This window comes from Dasypus novemcinctus, chromosome 21 (assembly GCF_030445035.2).
Source record: "Dasypus novemcinctus isolate mDasNov1 chromosome 21, mDasNov1.1.hap2, whole genome shotgun sequence".
Lineage (NCBI taxonomy): Eukaryota > Metazoa > Chordata > Mammalia > Cingulata > Dasypodidae > Dasypus > Dasypus novemcinctus.
The window spans coordinates 37,246,877-37,262,640 of NC_080693.1; the positions used below are offsets into that span (position 1 = coordinate 37,246,877).

The following is a 15,764-nucleotide window of genomic DNA, read 5'->3' on the forward strand; positions in this document are numbered from 1 at the left end:
ACATAACTCAGTGCCAAAGTAGTAGTAGCTGTGCATATACATTGAGGGCATAAAAATCAAGTACTTTAGAGACATGACCCCATCAAAGCCCCCCAGCAATTTTGTGAGGGGTATACTATCATTATCCCCATTTAACAGGTAACAGAGCAGGCTCAGCCGCTAACACGTTGCCCAAGGTCACCAGCTGGTCAGTGGGGGACCCAGATTCAAAGTCAATTCTGTGGGAGAGGAAAGAGGAGCTTGGGACAGAAGCAGGAGCCTTGTCCTGGGCACACCCCTGAGCCAGGCTTTCACAGGAGCAGTCGAGCCCATGAACCAGGCTGGAGGCTCTGGGTGCTGGGCTGGGCCCTGACAGATACAGTTGCCAGAGCTCTCGGCGCCGGGTGCAAAATGAAAGTCCCCAACTGTGTTACTGTCCAGCTACTGAGCCCCTCGCCAGGTACCCAGGTTGGCAGAGGGACCTCAGGCTGGGCCCCGGTAAGCCCTCAAATGCTGCATCACAAAGCAGGGAAGCGACCATTCACCTGAAGTCAATTCCCCAAGCCTGAGCCGGGTCCGCTCAGCCTGTGGTGGAGCTTGGCCTGACGGAGGGGATGGAGGAGACACCGCCCCAGCTGCAGGCCCAGCCACAAGCTTTCCTGCGGGGCTGGCCTTCCAGCTGGTCAGGGAACCGGCAACCTGGTGAGAGAGCACCTAATTCTGCCCTGAGGGGCCAGGCCGGCTGCAGGGAGCTGGCACTCCACCCAGGCCCGCTTGAAGCTGAGTCACTGTAATCACCAAAAAGCTTCACTCACCCTCACCAGCGCCTCCCTTGTGTGCGCTCAACACTCAGCTCAAGTTCTCCCAGCAACCCCACAAGTGCCATTTACTGATGAGGCTTATGAATTTATTCAGCAGATACATATGAAGCCTCAGGGACATAATGCCAAAGAAAAGAACTTATATTATAAGGGGAGAAGGCCAGACAGGAAACATGGACATAAGTAAACAACGTCATTGCACAGAGAGATAAATGCTTTGAAGAAAACAGAGCAGAGTGATGGGATGGGGGTGGGGCTTCTCTATAAAAGAAGGTCTCTGTCTGGAGATGATGTGAGCCAAGCCTGACGGAAGTGAGGGATGGACACAGGTGAAGAGATGGGTGATGGGTAAAGGCTCTGAGGTGGAAAGAGCTTGGTTGGTTTGAGAATGGGCAAGAAGGCCGAAGGCCAACATGGTGGAATGAGTGATGGGCAGGGGGAGAATGGAAGGAGGGTCTGCACAGAGATGCTGACAGCACAGGTGAGGAGGGTGGGTTTGTGGTAGGTGTCATAGAAAGCCAGGTGAGGGGGTTTCAGCTGGAAAGTGACCAGACGTGCTTGGTGTTTAAAAGAGACCCCCATGGTTCCTGTGTGAAGGCAGCACTAGAGTCAGGGAGGCCAGTGAGGGGGCTGGCGCAGTCGTCCAGGGAAGAGAAGGTGGCAGCATGGTCCAGGTAGCTCGGTCCAGGTAGCTCGGTCCAGGATGGTGATGGGCAGGTGTTGAGAGCCCGTGGGGCTTGGGGAGAGCAGGCAGGACTTGTTGATGTAGGATGGAGAAAAGAGAGTGACAAAGGACAATTCCAAGGTTTTCAACTGAGTTTCTGGGTGTATACTGGTGCCATTTACTGAGCTGATGGATGTGTTTGTGTGTGTGTGTGTGAGGGCGGAGGGAGGCACCAGGTTAGGAAGGAAATTCAACAGTTTGGTGGTGGAGGTGGTAACTTCGGGATGCCTTGAGATGCCGTTTGGTGGAAGACGTTAGCAAGCTGCTTCCTTTTGGGTCTGAGGCACTCAGTCCCACATTTGCCGGGAGTGTTGGCTGCAGCAGTCCCTTCCCAGGAAAGAGGCTGCTTTGCCCAAGATTACAGACCCTTTCTGGGGGCAGCCTATATCCCAAGAGTGGTCCTTATGGCAGTAAAAGGTTTCCCCCCCTCTCCTGATTTTGGGACAATTTTGAAGCACTTCTCAAAGCTCCAGAGCTCCCGTGGGACTCACTGAGGTCTTAGCTGCAACTGCCTGGCAGCCCTGCTGCCGCCCCCCTCCTGCTCCTCTCTCGCCCCTGTGGTGTTATCCCTAAGTTATTCCCAATCACCTCCCTGCACAGGCAGCTGGATCTAATAGGCTGCAGCCCAGGGAAGTGGTCCAGGCTGGGCCTATACATTTGGGAGGCATTAGCATTTGATGGAATTTAAAACCATGGCAGAGCTAGATGAGCCCCCCCTTGCCCCCCAGGAAAGAAGACAAGGAAAGGGGACTGAAGTGTGGGGCTTGCCGACATTTACAGCGAGGAAGGGTGGGGAGCCAGCGGCAGACTGAGAAGTCACCCCCGGGGAGGTCAGAGGGGACAGGAGGGTGGGGTGTTCCAGAAGCTGAGCTAAGAAAGTAGTTAAAGGAAAGACCAAGCGGGTCAGGCGCTGCGATGAGCATTCAGGTAAGGTGAGGAGCTATGTTGCTCGAGTTAATTCATTTCAAGCACTGCGGAATTTAAGGAGGAAATTTTCTGGTGAGATGACCTCGTGGAGAAGGAGAAATGATGATGCAGAAGGTGGCATGGGGGAGGATTGCAGGAGCAAAGGACTTGCCGAGGGCAGGATCCAAGGCCCAAATACAAGAGTCCATCCTTGAACAGAGCCTCGTGTGGGAAGGAGGCAGAGGACAAGGCACAGGGCATGCAGGTACGCAGACCTGGGCTGGGTAGAGAAAGCAGGTCCCTTCTGGTGGCTTCTGTTAAGCTCGGTCATCAGCAGGAGTGAGCAGTGGGAAGCAGTGCTGGAGATTAGAGGAGAAGCAGCTTACCCTGAGGTCTCCCACTGGCTAATGGCAGAGGTGTGATTCTCTGTTACCCCCAGGCTGACTTGAACCGTGGGCCCTGGGAGTCACTAGATGGGCAAAAAGGCAGGGCAGGGGTTGCAAGCAAGCAGGGGGAACAGCAAAGATGTAGGTGCAGACACCAGCAAGTACTAGAACTAGTAAGAATAAAAATATTTATTGAGTTGTCGCTCTGCTCGGTATTTGTGTGCACTATTTCATGGAACACCCTCTTCCCCTCCATGACTCTATAATTCTGACACTATTACTGTCCCTGTTCAGATGAGCACCTGAGGCCAAGAGAGCCTCGGCAAGCTGATGGGTAGTAAGTCTCAGAGCTGGGGCTTGAACCCCAGCGGATGGCCACCAGAGCGCCTCACCCCGTGGAGGTGACCTCGTGGTCCAGTGGGGGTGGCAGGGGATGCGGCCTCGAAGAAGGGTTGCTTTTTAGGGCACCCACAAGCAGCCCTTCTTCTGTGTCCCCGCACTGGCCTCCTCCGGGCCTCTCCAGTTCCCACCTGAACACAAGCAGCTCCTTCAGCCTGCCCAGGCTGCCGCAGGGCTGTTCCAGGTTGTGGTTTTCCCTCTAAGGGGGAGGAACACTGGCTCAGTGTCCTGGGCCTGGGCCTGGGCCACTTTTGGTTTCCCTTTGCCGAGCCCAGCCCAGGAAGGAGCGCCATAAAGGAGCACTGTGTGCCCAAGACAGGAGGCCAGCTCCTGTCTCCCCACAGGGCCCACCCGTCTGTCGCGGGGCCGCCTGTCTGCTCCGAGCCACCTGGCCCGCCCCAGGCAGGCCCAAGCGAGCAGCGGCATTGGGCGCTCAGGGAGCGCCGGGACTCCTGGCCCCTGCCTGGTCCATAGTGAGAGCCCACAGCCCTGCGCCTTCGTGGGGTGGCTTGTTTGTTGTGGGATGGGTTTTTTTTTTCCTTCCAGCATCACTAAGATGATTTCAGAGACAGTTGTGGGGAAAGGCTGTCAGGCCCCTGGCCTGAAGAAACAGCTTACTGCGAAGAAGCCAGCAGCAGGCCCACAGCTACCCTGTCCTCAAGTAGCAATCGGTGCCTAAATTCAGGGTGAAAAAGTCCTCTTACACCCTATGGGTCTGTATCCTTTTACCTGGCTTTGGTCTTCTTCAAAGCCAGTATCAGATATATTATCACTCATGTATTTGTTAGTTGTCTCACTTCCCCCACTACAGTGTAAGCCCCGTGAGAAGTGCGGTTGTGCATTGGGCACAGCTGTATCACCAGCACCTAGAACAGGCTTTGGCACCTAGAAGACGCTCATTAAATACCTGCTGAGTGAGTGAGTGATGTCTCCACCTGAAATTGTGGGTCCACTCCCACTGCAGTCAGCAAGCCTTTGGCATAGCGGTGCCTAGCCTTCTGCAGGCCGGGGTCACCTGGAGATCTTTAAAAGCTGCTACACCTGGCTCCCATTGCAGACATGGGGGTTAAATTGCCATGGGGCAACCTGGACAGTGATTTTTTTTTAAGTTCCCCAAGGGATTCTAATGGGTGGCACAGTTTGGGAGCCACTGCTTCACTGTCCACTGCTAAAGCGCTTCTGGCTGTGAAGGGACAATCTGAGGCACGGGCTATGGCACGCGGGGAGGGCTGTCCAGGCTGCCTGAGTGTGGGAGGAGACGGAGGGGAGGGTGAGGGGCTTGAGGGAGAGGAGAGTTGTTTGTGCTCTTGTGGGTTTGCAGTCACCCGTTACCCAAAAGAAAGAAAAAGGAAGTTTTTCCTTCTTGCTCTCACCCAATCCAAGCCAAAAGAAGACCTTGCTAGCCACTCCCCTGCCCTTCCACCTTCTCTTCTTTGATGATGGGATGAGTCAGAGGAGATGTTTGTTAAGGAGAAAATGAGGATTTTCTCCCCATTTTCCCTCCTGCTGCATTTGAATGAGTAAGAAAACCCACTGTAAATGTGTGCACAGGTTGACAGAAATAGTGCTTGGCACCTCTGAAGACAGCCTGGGTTCCAGCAGCAATACGGCCCGGCCCCTCCCTGTCTGCACAGCACCCAGCCAGAGGTGGGGAACCCAGCCCCAGGGCCAGGCTGCTGAAGCCATCCTGGCCAGAGGACGGTCACCAGGCCCGAGGCACTGGCCAAGAGAAAGGGGCTCACATTTCCAGGGTGCACACCAGGGGGTTCAAGATCTGATCCAGGGCTAATGCAGGGTTGGAAAATTGGGAGGCACCCTAAAGATGTGCCCTCAACCCACAGATTTTCCAAGGGAGGCATCTAGGGCTCAGAAATCTGGGCAGAACCCAGAACCCGGCCTCCTGTTTCTTCCCGGGGCTTGGTGAGGAGGAGGCAGAGGAGGGAGTGCTCTTGTGTGCTCTCCTCTGCCCACCGAAGGCCTCCAGACAAATCCCTTCTGTCCAGCGAGGCCTTCCCAGCCTGGGGAGGAAGGATGCTGGGATTCAGGGGGCGATTGGGACCAACGTTCCCAACGGCACCTCGGGATCAAGAGGCCTCTGGGAATCCCAAGGTCTTGCCTATTTGCTTAGTACTTGTTTCTCTTTTGTAAGCCACTGAGTAAGTCATCCAAGGTTACATTTGTCCCCCAGAATTGAAAGCTAAGATTTAATAGGGCTGATACTACCACATGTGGAGTCAAGGGACCGCTAAAGACAGGCTTTTCCACATAAAGGACAGTAGCTGGTGATGCTGGGTGGAGCAGAAGGACTGCTCAGTACCATGCATTGACAGAATTGAGCTGTGCTAAGGTTGACCAGGTCTGACTGATGTTGACAGTCCTGATCAATGACTAATGTCCAGCTTGGCAAGTCAGACCCCTTAGGAGACTCACAGCACGAGGCAAACCCTGACGAAGTGTTTGCCACTCCCATCCCCTGCCCATCTCACCCCAACAGTAAAGCATCTCAATCAAACCATGAAGTGGGGGGCCCTGCACTGGCAGCCAGGAGCCTACGTTTCCACACCTGCTCTGCTGCCATTTCACTGGGTGGCCTTGGACAAGTGCCCAGCCCACTCTGGACCTCAGTCTTCTTACCCATAAAATGGGGAAGAGAAGAGTACAGTAGATGCTTATCCAGAGAGTCTGCCTAGCTTAAAATGTTTAATTCCAATCAATAGAGATATAGAAATCAGGAAAAGGAACCAAACAGAGCCAAAGACTACAGTAACAAAAATTTAAAATTCCCCAAAGGGGTTTTACAGCAGTCATAAAGGGACTGGTATTGTTTGATTCCACTTATATTAAATAACTTGAATATGCAAACTCAGAGACAGAAAGTAGATTGCAGGTATGAGGTTCGGGGGAGGGAGAATGGGGAGTTAATTTATAATAGGTTCAAGGTTTCTGTTTGTGGGGATAGGAAAGTTCTGGTCATGGACTGAGGGAATGGCAGCACAGCATTGTGAATGTGATTAACCCCACTGTATTGTACGCTTAGGTTGAGATGGGAAAGTTCATGTTATACATATGTTTAAACACACACAAACACATAAAAAGTGATTTAAAAAGACAGTGACAATTAAATTCAATACATAATTCTGGACTGGATCTAATAATGGAGGAGAAAAAAAACCAAAAGGACATTACTGAGACATACAAAAAAATTGGAATAGGCTGTAAGCATTATATATCAACATTAAATTTCTTGAACTTGATAAATGTTCTTAAGCTGGTTACATAAGTGACTATCCTTGTTCTTAGGAAATGTAGATGGAAGTATTAAGTGTTCAAGGAGAATGATATGTACAACTTCCTCTCAAATGTTTAGAAAACAGACGGATGGATGATGGATAGAAAGCTAGGGCAACTATGGAAAACTGTTAAAAGTTGGTGGATCTAGGATTCTGGGTGGGTTGTATGTTGGGTTCTGTGTATGAGTTTTGTATTTTTGGCAAGTGTCCTGTAAGTTTAAAATTATTTCAAAATAAAAAGCTAATTTTAAAAAATGGTTTGATTCTATAACCTCTAAAACGTAGCTATGCTAAGGGACCAGGAAGCCTGCTCAAGAGCTCCTTTTCTCCCAGCCCCATAAGTGGGGCTGTGCCCAGGAGGCAGAACTACAGCTCCCAATGACCCTCTCTTAGCGCCCTGTGGAACCCGGACTCCAAGGCCTCCAGGAGCGCTAGCCTGGGCTGGAGCGCCACTTCCCATGCGCTGTCCAGTCCCACCCCTCAAACACAGCCCTGCACCCCCCAACTATCACTGCTTCCCTAAGCTCTGTGGAAAGTGCCGGAACCTCCACTGCAAGTCACTTTCCCAGGTTCTCCCACAAAATGCTTCCGGTTCTAATTCTCACCTCAGTTCCACCAGCCTCTCAGCCAAAAGGGTAATAATGGCTACTGCTAAGTGCCAGGCTCTGTTCTAAGTGTTTAGTGTGTCCTGAGTATTTTGATCTTCACAATAATCCTAAAATACATGCTATTATTATCTCCAATTAACAGAGGAGGAAAGTGAGACACTGGGAATTTAAGTAAACTTTGCCTGGGGCCATCCAGCTACAAGGCAAGGGAGCCAAGATGGGACCCTCCACCCTCTGGCTCCCGAGCCCATGCACTTAACAGCTGGATTACACTGGGGCTCATTACTGCTGCTGGAAATAATTAGGAGCAACTGTTTAATGAGTGCCTGCAGCATGGTAGGCATTGGTCTAGGACTTATTTTTTCATTTCCTTTAAACCTCAGGACTGCAAGAGGAAATGTTTTATTCTCATTTTATAGGCGAAGAAACTGAGGCTCAGAAACATTGAATGACTTTCCCATATAAGTTGTAGGACCAGGCAGGCTTCAGACTCTGGAGTGTCCAGCGCTAGTGTTTGTGACCTTCCTTTCTGACACTCTACTTTTCAGGACAAATATCCAGAGGTGCTCCCTCTCCACCCCTTTTAAGAAGAATGAAGAGGCACCCACCAGCCCACCTGCCCCCTCAGAGCTCTGAATGTCATTTTCAGGCTGCCCCTGGTAGGAGCAGGAAAGAGGCTTGACAAGTCTGACTTTCTCCTTGACCTTCACGGGGAGAAAGCTGGAACCCAGGGAAGCAACAATCCCCTTGATTTCCGCTTCTACCGCTGGTTCTGAGCCATCCAGTCATGTGATCTGCTCTCTGGAGCCCAGGAGTCCTTAGGAGCAACGTGGAGCTCAGACGGGAAAGCTCGGACGGGAAGAGGGAAACTGAGACAGAACTCTAAAACCTTGTGGGTGCCCCTGAGCTGACCTGCTCCTGTGTGTAGGTTCTGTGGGGATGAACACACGCGAGTAAAAAACTTGACGCCTTCCACACACCGAGATCTCTACTTGCAGCCTCCCCTGTGTCATGCAGCCCCTACCAGGAGGACCCCTAGAGTTAAGGCTGTCCCCTTTGAAGGGTCCCCAGCAGGCCTGGGATCCCCAGTGGTTGCTTTGCCTTAGACACAGGCCTGGTAAACAGAGGGGCAGCTGGGAATTTATTTGCGGGAGATACTGGGGAGAAGGAAGTTGAGAGCAAAGAGCCAAGAGAGGAGGGTAGAGAAGGTGTATGTGTGTGTGTGTGTGTAGGGGTGCTGGACTAAAGCCTTCTCTGGCTGCCTGGCAGCTGTGCCTGTACCAAAGTGTGGCCTCATTGGCCAGCGAGGGCTCAGGGAAGGCAAAAGTGGCTTCATGTCACCCTGAGACAGACAAGCAGACAAATCTGCTGCTCCCCCAAAGTTACACAGTGTGAGAGCAAATCAGAAGGAAACCACATTTGCAATACTTGCTGCTTTCTGGTCACCACATTCTTTTTGCCTTCTTTTAGCTGGCATCATGGAGAAGAGTTATGAGGGGGGCAGGTTTTCCTTTGATTTAAATTATATTTACTAGGAGTCAACGGAGGGGTTAAGGGTTCCCTTCCTCCCCCTTTTTTGTATTGTTTTTTAGTTCTTTTTGTTGCTGCTTGGTTGTTTGTTTTGAGGGGCTGGTTATACAGTTAGCTTTGACTTTACATGAAAAGACTGGAAAAGCTGTGGGTGGAATTCATGATGAAAATCAATTTAGCGTCAGACTCAGGCTGGTGGGGAGGGGGTAGGGAAGGGGGTTGGCAGGTCTTCATTTGGGTCTGCAAAGGTGAGCCGGGCAGCACCTGGCCAGGAGTGTGTGGGCGTGAGAGGCTTGGACCGGGCATCGGCGAGCACAGCGCCTGCACGCAGGAAAGTGAGCTTACAACCCCGTCTCCCGGGGGCCCGGCCGCACAAACTCAGGGAGCCCCGGGCCCACCGCGAGGGCTCGAGCGGGCCCAGGCGAGCTCCCCCTCTCGAGGGCCACCCGGGCGCGGCCTCAGCCACCTGCCTCCTCCCCTACCTTGGGTGGGCGGGGTTACCTGGGCCCCGCCCCCGCCCGGCTTCCCTGGCCGCCGCTTCCTCCACCTCTGGCCCCGCCCCCGGCAGAGGCCCCGCCCCCGCCGAGTCCTCGCGCCCCGGCGCCTCGTGATGTCACGGCGGCTTTGATACAAAGAGCCCTTGGGCCCACGCGGGTCTCCCGGCAACGGGCGCGGGTGGGGGCGGGGCCGGCGCCTTCCCTGGGGCCGAGCCGAGCGCGCGCGCGCCGGGGATTGTTCGCGCCGGAGCTCGCGGCTGCCGCGGCGCCCGCCGACCCGCGCCCGCGGCTGCTCGCCTCTGCAGCCCGCCGACCCGCGGCGGGACGGGGCATGCGCTCCCCGCCGGCTCCCGGGAGCCAGGTAAGCGGCGGCCGCGGGCGCGGGCACCTGGCCCGGGGAAGTTGCCGCAGCGCGCAGCCTCGCCCGCAGCCCGGGCGCCCCGCCCGCGGCCCTGGCCTGGGCGGTCGGGTTACCTGCGTCCGGGCTCGCTCGGCCCCGAGAGGCCGCTGCCCGCCGGGCCCTCCGCCTGCACCCAGGTGCGAGTGGGGCCGGACCCGCCCGGGCGCCAACCGCTCCCTCTTCGGCGCAGCTTTAAAGTGTTTTTGGCGAGCCCAGTGGTCTGCCCGGGACGCCTCCCTTGTCCCACCTCGGCCCCCAGCGCGCCTGTCCCCCTGACCCCGGGACCGGTGCTGCCCAGCGCCCTGCCCGGGGCTCGGCCGGGTCCGGAAAGCGGCTGTGCGAGCGCGAAGTTTTCGCGTAGCTCCCGGCGGCCCCCGGCCCCTCGCGCTCCGGGCTCCGGAGCCCCCGCGTCTACCCCGGTGGTAGTTGCTGTTGTCACAACCGCTTCTCTGCGGGCGACAAGTGTCTCGGAGGCCCCGGCGGAGCAACTTCTGGAGAACCGTGTCCGTGCTGGGGGAACCCGCCGCTCCTCAGCCCCCGGCGCGCTTCCTTGTCATCCCTGCAACCCCTCCACTCTCCACGTCCCTTCCCTCCACTGCTCTCCCACAGATGGCTGAAAATGACACATCACTTGGCCCTGAGGGGCATGAGGGTGTTTTTTGACTTATTTATAGACCTTTCTGCTAAAGGAGCGTCAGGGGGCTGGTTCTTGCCTGTGCACTCACCCTCCAGGTGTTGGTGCAGGGAACCTGGGGACTGGTTTCTGGTCACCCGCCAGGCTCTGCTTGGGCTCCTGGGGCACCTCCAGGTCTTTCCCCCGGTGAAATATGGTGACAGAGATTGCTAGGAAAGGGAAAAAGGAATCTCAGAGGGGAGGATTACCAGTTGTGCCCATATCAGCCTTTTGACTTTGGGATCTCTCTCTCGCCCTGTTTGTGTACCCTGGGGATATAGCCCAAGGAACCTAGGAATGTGTCCCTGCCCTCGAGATGTCTGCAGGCTCTCGGGAAACTTAGAAAACCTGGGGGGAATCTGGCCCTGCCGAGTCCTGGTGAGCTTTTCAAGCATTTCTGCAAGTTGCTTTGATGTGGACTGACTCTGAGATCCTTGTGATTTAATGGTGGAGTGTGGGGCCTGGAGTGCGGGAAGCCAGGGAAGAACTTGGGATTTAAGTTGGGTAGGAGCAAAGGGGGAGGGGGTGTGCCAGGCAGGCCACTTAGGTGGCTAGTGAGTCCGGGGACCCTGGGCTTTGGTGGACAAGGTGGGGTGGATGACTAAGACCCACCTGAGAGATAAGGCAGGGCCTTACGATCGGCAGGAGGCCTGACCTTTGCCCCAAGGAAGACTGTAGGAGAGACAGCTTGGAGCCTGCTTTTAGAAAGGACTTTTTGCCAAGCGAGGGAAGAAAAGGAGCCCAGAGAGTTCTTTCTAAGCCTCTCCCTCGGGGTCCCGGGAGAGTCTGCCCCAGGGAGGGCTTCCTGGTGGGTGTTCCCCTGACCTCTCCTTTCCCCCCTCCAGAACATTTGTGCCTAAAGCATGCTGACCACTGCATGGCCTCCTAGCCCCCTCCCCTAGGAGCAGGGCGGCCAGTTTTCTCTTATTTTCACCCAGGGCTCTCACAGCCCACCTTCCAGAGCCTCACTCCACAAGATGGCTAAAAACCTTATTTCTGGGCTCACCATCCCTCCTCTGGAGGACTGTTATGCCAAGGGATGTTTCACAACTGATCCTCTCTGAGGAGGCTTCAGAATGTCACTTTGTATATATTAGGTATGGGTGAGGAGGAGGTGGAAGGTGTGGGAGGCTCCCAGAGAGAGCAGGTGAGCAGTTCCAGGAAGGCGAGAGTCACAGATCCGGAACCTTAGCAGTGGAGGGACAGCCTGGGCAGAGGGTGCTACCCCCTGGCCCTGTGCTCTGTCTCTGACCCTGCCTTGTTGCCTTTCAAAAAGGAAGCACCTGCTGCCTGGTGTGAGCAATGGGGCACAGTGCCCTGGCCTTGCAGGACCCTGGGGTTGGCTCTTTCCCTCTGGGTTGACTTCAGTCTCCTGATCCAGGAACTGGATGTTGACGGTGGCAAATCATGCCTTGAGGATAAGGCCATGCATCAGAGGTGGGCCCCTTGGGTCTCAGAGCTGCATTAATGCCTGCTCCTGCCCCACAGCCAGCTGGGCATGACGATGGGCACTTTGGTCTGGTGGCCTGCCTGGTGTCCTACTGGACGTTGTGTGGGCTTCTCTCCAGGATGTGGTAGGGCAGTCCTCTGCAGTGGCTTGCTGGGACCCAGGCCCTTGCCCGTGCCATCTGCCTAGCCCACAGCACATTGCCTGGCACAGGACAAATGCTGGCTGAATTCACTCATCCCAGAAGCGTTCGGGTGTCTAATGTTGTACTGGGGTCTATGCCGAGTGCTGGAGATACAGCAGTGAACAAAGCAAAGATCCTTGAAATCATTGAGGCAGGTGGAAAAATAAAATATGTAATGCATGAGATGAAGCAAGAAAAGTAGGGCAGGGAAGAAAACGCTAGTAGTGTGCTGTGGTCATTCAACAGGGCGGTCAGGGACGTGCTTACTGAGAAGGTGGCTTCTTGGTGGAGAGGTGCAGGCAGCAGGAGCAGCAAGTGCAAAGACCCTGAGGTGGGAACATGCCGGTGTGGTGTGTGCGAGGAACTGCAGGAGGCCACTGTGACTGAAGAGAAGTAAGGAGAAGGGGGGGGCAAGCTCAGAGAGGTGGGGGAGCACCTGAGGCTGTCTAGCAACAGCCAAGAATCCCAGTAGGAGAACAGAGACAATTGCGACTAGAACTCTGCAAGCACAGAAACACATTTTGTGCCCTGCTCTTTTCAGACCCTTCACGTTGCGGGGATCGGGGCCTTCAAGCATTCCGTGGCATCCACCCATCGAGGGAGGTGTCTGTGTGCTGCCCTAGCTGCGGTGGGCTTCCCTGACCTCAGCTGGGTAGGATTAGATGAGCCCAGTAAATGTGAAAACAATTCTTACCGCGAGCCGTAGAAATTGCTAACAGCAAAAACCTCATTGGTGATTTGTGTCTAAACCGACAGAACACGTATTTGAGACCCAGTTCCCTGTTCCTACAAGTCGGTTCCTACCTGGCAGGCATCCGTATGTAAGTTAGCTGGCTGCTTGAACTTGGTCACGCTCTGGGAGATCCCTCCTGGGACTCCTCTCTCTCCTGATCTTCATGGCCTCTCTGACCTCCCTTTCCTTGGTCCCAGGGTACCCAGGCCTCCCTCTTCCTTTCCTCTACCGGGTTCTGCACCCCAGTCTCTTTAAGAACCCCAGGGAAGGCACTCACACCTAGGTAGCAGCTGTGGGTTCAACCTCTGTCCAGTCTAGGCCCCCAAGCATGTGCACACGTGTGTGGTGGGCAGGGCAGCCAGGCTTGGCATCATGCATCCATCCACTTCCCACCGTGGGGTGCTTGCTGAGGGTTGGGGTGCCTTCTGTGTTCCTGGTGTTGTCAGGGCATACCACCCAAGGGGCATTCTGAGCAGTGGGTGGGACATCACTGAGGTGAGTTTGCGGCCACCTCTCCTGGCCACCAGGTCGTCCTTTGGGAGGATTTGCTGACTTTGAGGCTGGCCAGAGTTCTAAGCAGTGTGGAGTCCCCACACTGGGAAGCGGGCTGCAGAGAGTGTGCTAGAAAACTTGTCAGGCTCTGGGCAGGGCTCCTCTTCTCCAGAGCAGCCCGTTTGTCATGCGTTTTCTTTGGAGCTGTTGTTTTATCGTGCCAGGTGTCTGACCATAGATGACAGCCCTACCCTGGTATTGGGGCCATCATCTTCACGTCCTTAATTAAATGGACTTTGGCATTGGCTGGTCCATGTGGGTTCCATGCATGGCTCAGTGGACTCCCAGGGAACCAGGATGGCCTTGCTCGGAGGTGTCCCATGAGGCTTTGCTGAGCCCATCACCAGAGTCCTTACAACCAGGAGCTTGGGTTTTGGGAACCAGCCTCTCTGAACACCCAGGGAGGGCCATTGTCACTTCCTCACTTTTTTCCCATGACCCAGGATTGTATAGAGGAGGGCTTCAGATGCCACTGACAGGCTGCTCCTTGCAACACCAGTGTTTCTAACCTCACTTCTTGCCTTCCTTTAAGAAGAAACAAAGTTTTCCGATTGTTGGGCATATTTTTAATTGATTCAACTTGCTTCTTCATCCTCCGAGATAAATGAGTTATTTCCCAACAACGTAAACATCATTCAAATGAGAACCGAACTTTGTGGAAGTTCTTATTATTATCTGTGCCTGTATTCATGAGAACATTTCTCTTAAGGCACCAAAAAGAGGAAGATTCTAAACAGTGAAATGCAGTGTGGGGAGAGAGTGGGTGGAAGCTGCCTCACTCTTCAGAGTTTTTTTTTCTTAATTATTAGAGAAGTTGTGAGCTTACAAAACAGTTATACATAATGCACAGAATTCTCATACATCACCCCGCCATCAACACCTTGCACTGTTGTGGAACATTTGTTACAGATTATGAAAGAATATCATCGGACTATACCACTTAACTATGGTCTATAGCTTACATCTGGTATATTTTCCCATATACCCCGTATTATTAATAGCATGTATTAGGATTGTCCATTTATTATAGTTCATGGGAGAACACTTGCATATTTGTACTGTTAGCCACAGTCCATCTTCCACCACATGCTTCACTGTGTTAGACGGTCCCAAGCTTTGGACATTCTGTCCCAAGTGTACATTCAGTGGCTCCCACTTTCATCACAGAGTTGTGCAGTCATTGTCTTGAGGCATCTTTTGTCACTCCACCCTCCTGTAGTCTGCAAGCCTGATACTGTAAAACAGGAACTCCTGTCGAAATAGCTGGGGCTGTCTGCACTGGACTTGGGCTTACAGAGCTGGGGTGTCTGCTGTTTGCAGCAGACTCAAGTCTCCCTCGTAGGGTAGGAGAAAAAATGGGAGCAAGTTCCTGCAACCTTCTACTCATTTGTGACTGATAATCTTAGCACCTAAAAAAATTTCCTTCCTTTCTTTGGGAGAAATATGCACCTCAAAATACAGCTTTCATCTCCTCCCCAGTCACCCAATGCCTATGTTTTTTATGTAGAAAAAATTTTGGAACCAGAAAACAGCTGGGTCTGTAGATCCTGGCCTTGCTGCTTGCCAGTTGTGGGACGTGGGGCAGGCTGCCTTTCCGAGCCTCAGTTTCCCCATCTGTAAAATGGGGTTGATAAGAGTATCTGCATCATTCGTTGATGGGAAAGATGAAATGGTCTGCTGTGATTTTAAATACTTGGAGTGAGGCCTGATGCTTGCTGAGTTGAGCCCGGGGTAAGTTAGAGAAGTCATGGTCAAAAGCTCAAATTCTGACTCTGTTGATTGCTATTTGTGGAGTCTTGGGCAAGTTATTTAATCTTTCAGTCCCTCAGTTTTCCTCATCAGTAAAATGAGGATGAAGCCAGTACCTTCTGGATTAAACATGTAAATGTATGTAAGCATTTAAACCAGTGCCTGGCGCCTGAGTGAGCTGCTGTTTTTAGTTCTGCAAGCTTCTGCTGTTTTAATTCTCATGACTGATAACCTTAGCTCCTAATAGAATTTAATAAGGGGGGGTGTCAGTGCTGTAACAAGTTGGTGGCTGGGGAGAAACTCCCTTACCTGAGGGCCTCTACATGCAGAGCAAAAACCCACTGTAGAGCAAACTCCAAAATTCCATTTCTTCCAGCTTCAGTGTTTTTAAATAAACCCTTTTGGCCACTGTAGAGGCGGAATCTGGGGCCAGGATGTAGTGACTGGCACCTGTGGGGCAATCTGTGAATTCGATGCAAAGAGCGTTCCAAGGTGACAGCCACCTCCCGGCTCCTGCAGGCTGCCTCTGGCCTTTACTCCCAGAGGCTGGCTGCCTGCTCTGTGGGGCCGAGCAGTTCACTGGGGGTGCTCTGCACCTTCGCCCTCCTGCCCTTCATCTCTAGCTGGGGCCTGCCTGCCTGTCCCCAGCAGGGAAGGCAGCTCCAAGCAGTGCTGTCTGTGTGCCACTGCCAGCCCGCAAGATTCTGCCTTATTAAAACACTGCAACTCTGGCTGGCTGTGGGCCCCAGAGATCTGGAGTGGGGCCAGACAGAAAGATGCAAGCTGGGCAGCCACCCGGCTGCGTTGGGTGACTGCCCCGGATAGTTTTCCAAGGAGCAAACATACCTGCCTGCTGCAGCTCCACTGAGGCAGGGCTGTCGAGGCC

At 53.7% G+C, this 15,764-nt stretch overlaps 1 protein-coding gene across 4 annotated transcripts in view; it reads left to right on the plus strand.

Moving 5' to 3' along the window:
• Positions 1-15,764, plus strand: part of RAB11FIP4 (RAB11 family interacting protein 4) — a 113,504-nt gene that overhangs the window by 65,128 nt on the left and 32,612 nt on the right. Inside the window, exon 1 of one of the 4 annotated variants that reach the window (XM_004467629.5) lies at positions 9,342-9,501. The exons of the other annotated variants lie outside the window; for them this stretch is intronic. Coding sequence (XP_004467686.1) covers positions 9,472-9,501 — 30 coding nt within the window. The 5' untranslated portion in view covers positions 9,342-9,471. Of the gene's footprint in view, positions 1-9,341; positions 9,502-15,764 lie in introns of those variants that run through there. 4 annotated transcript variants of the gene reach the window in all.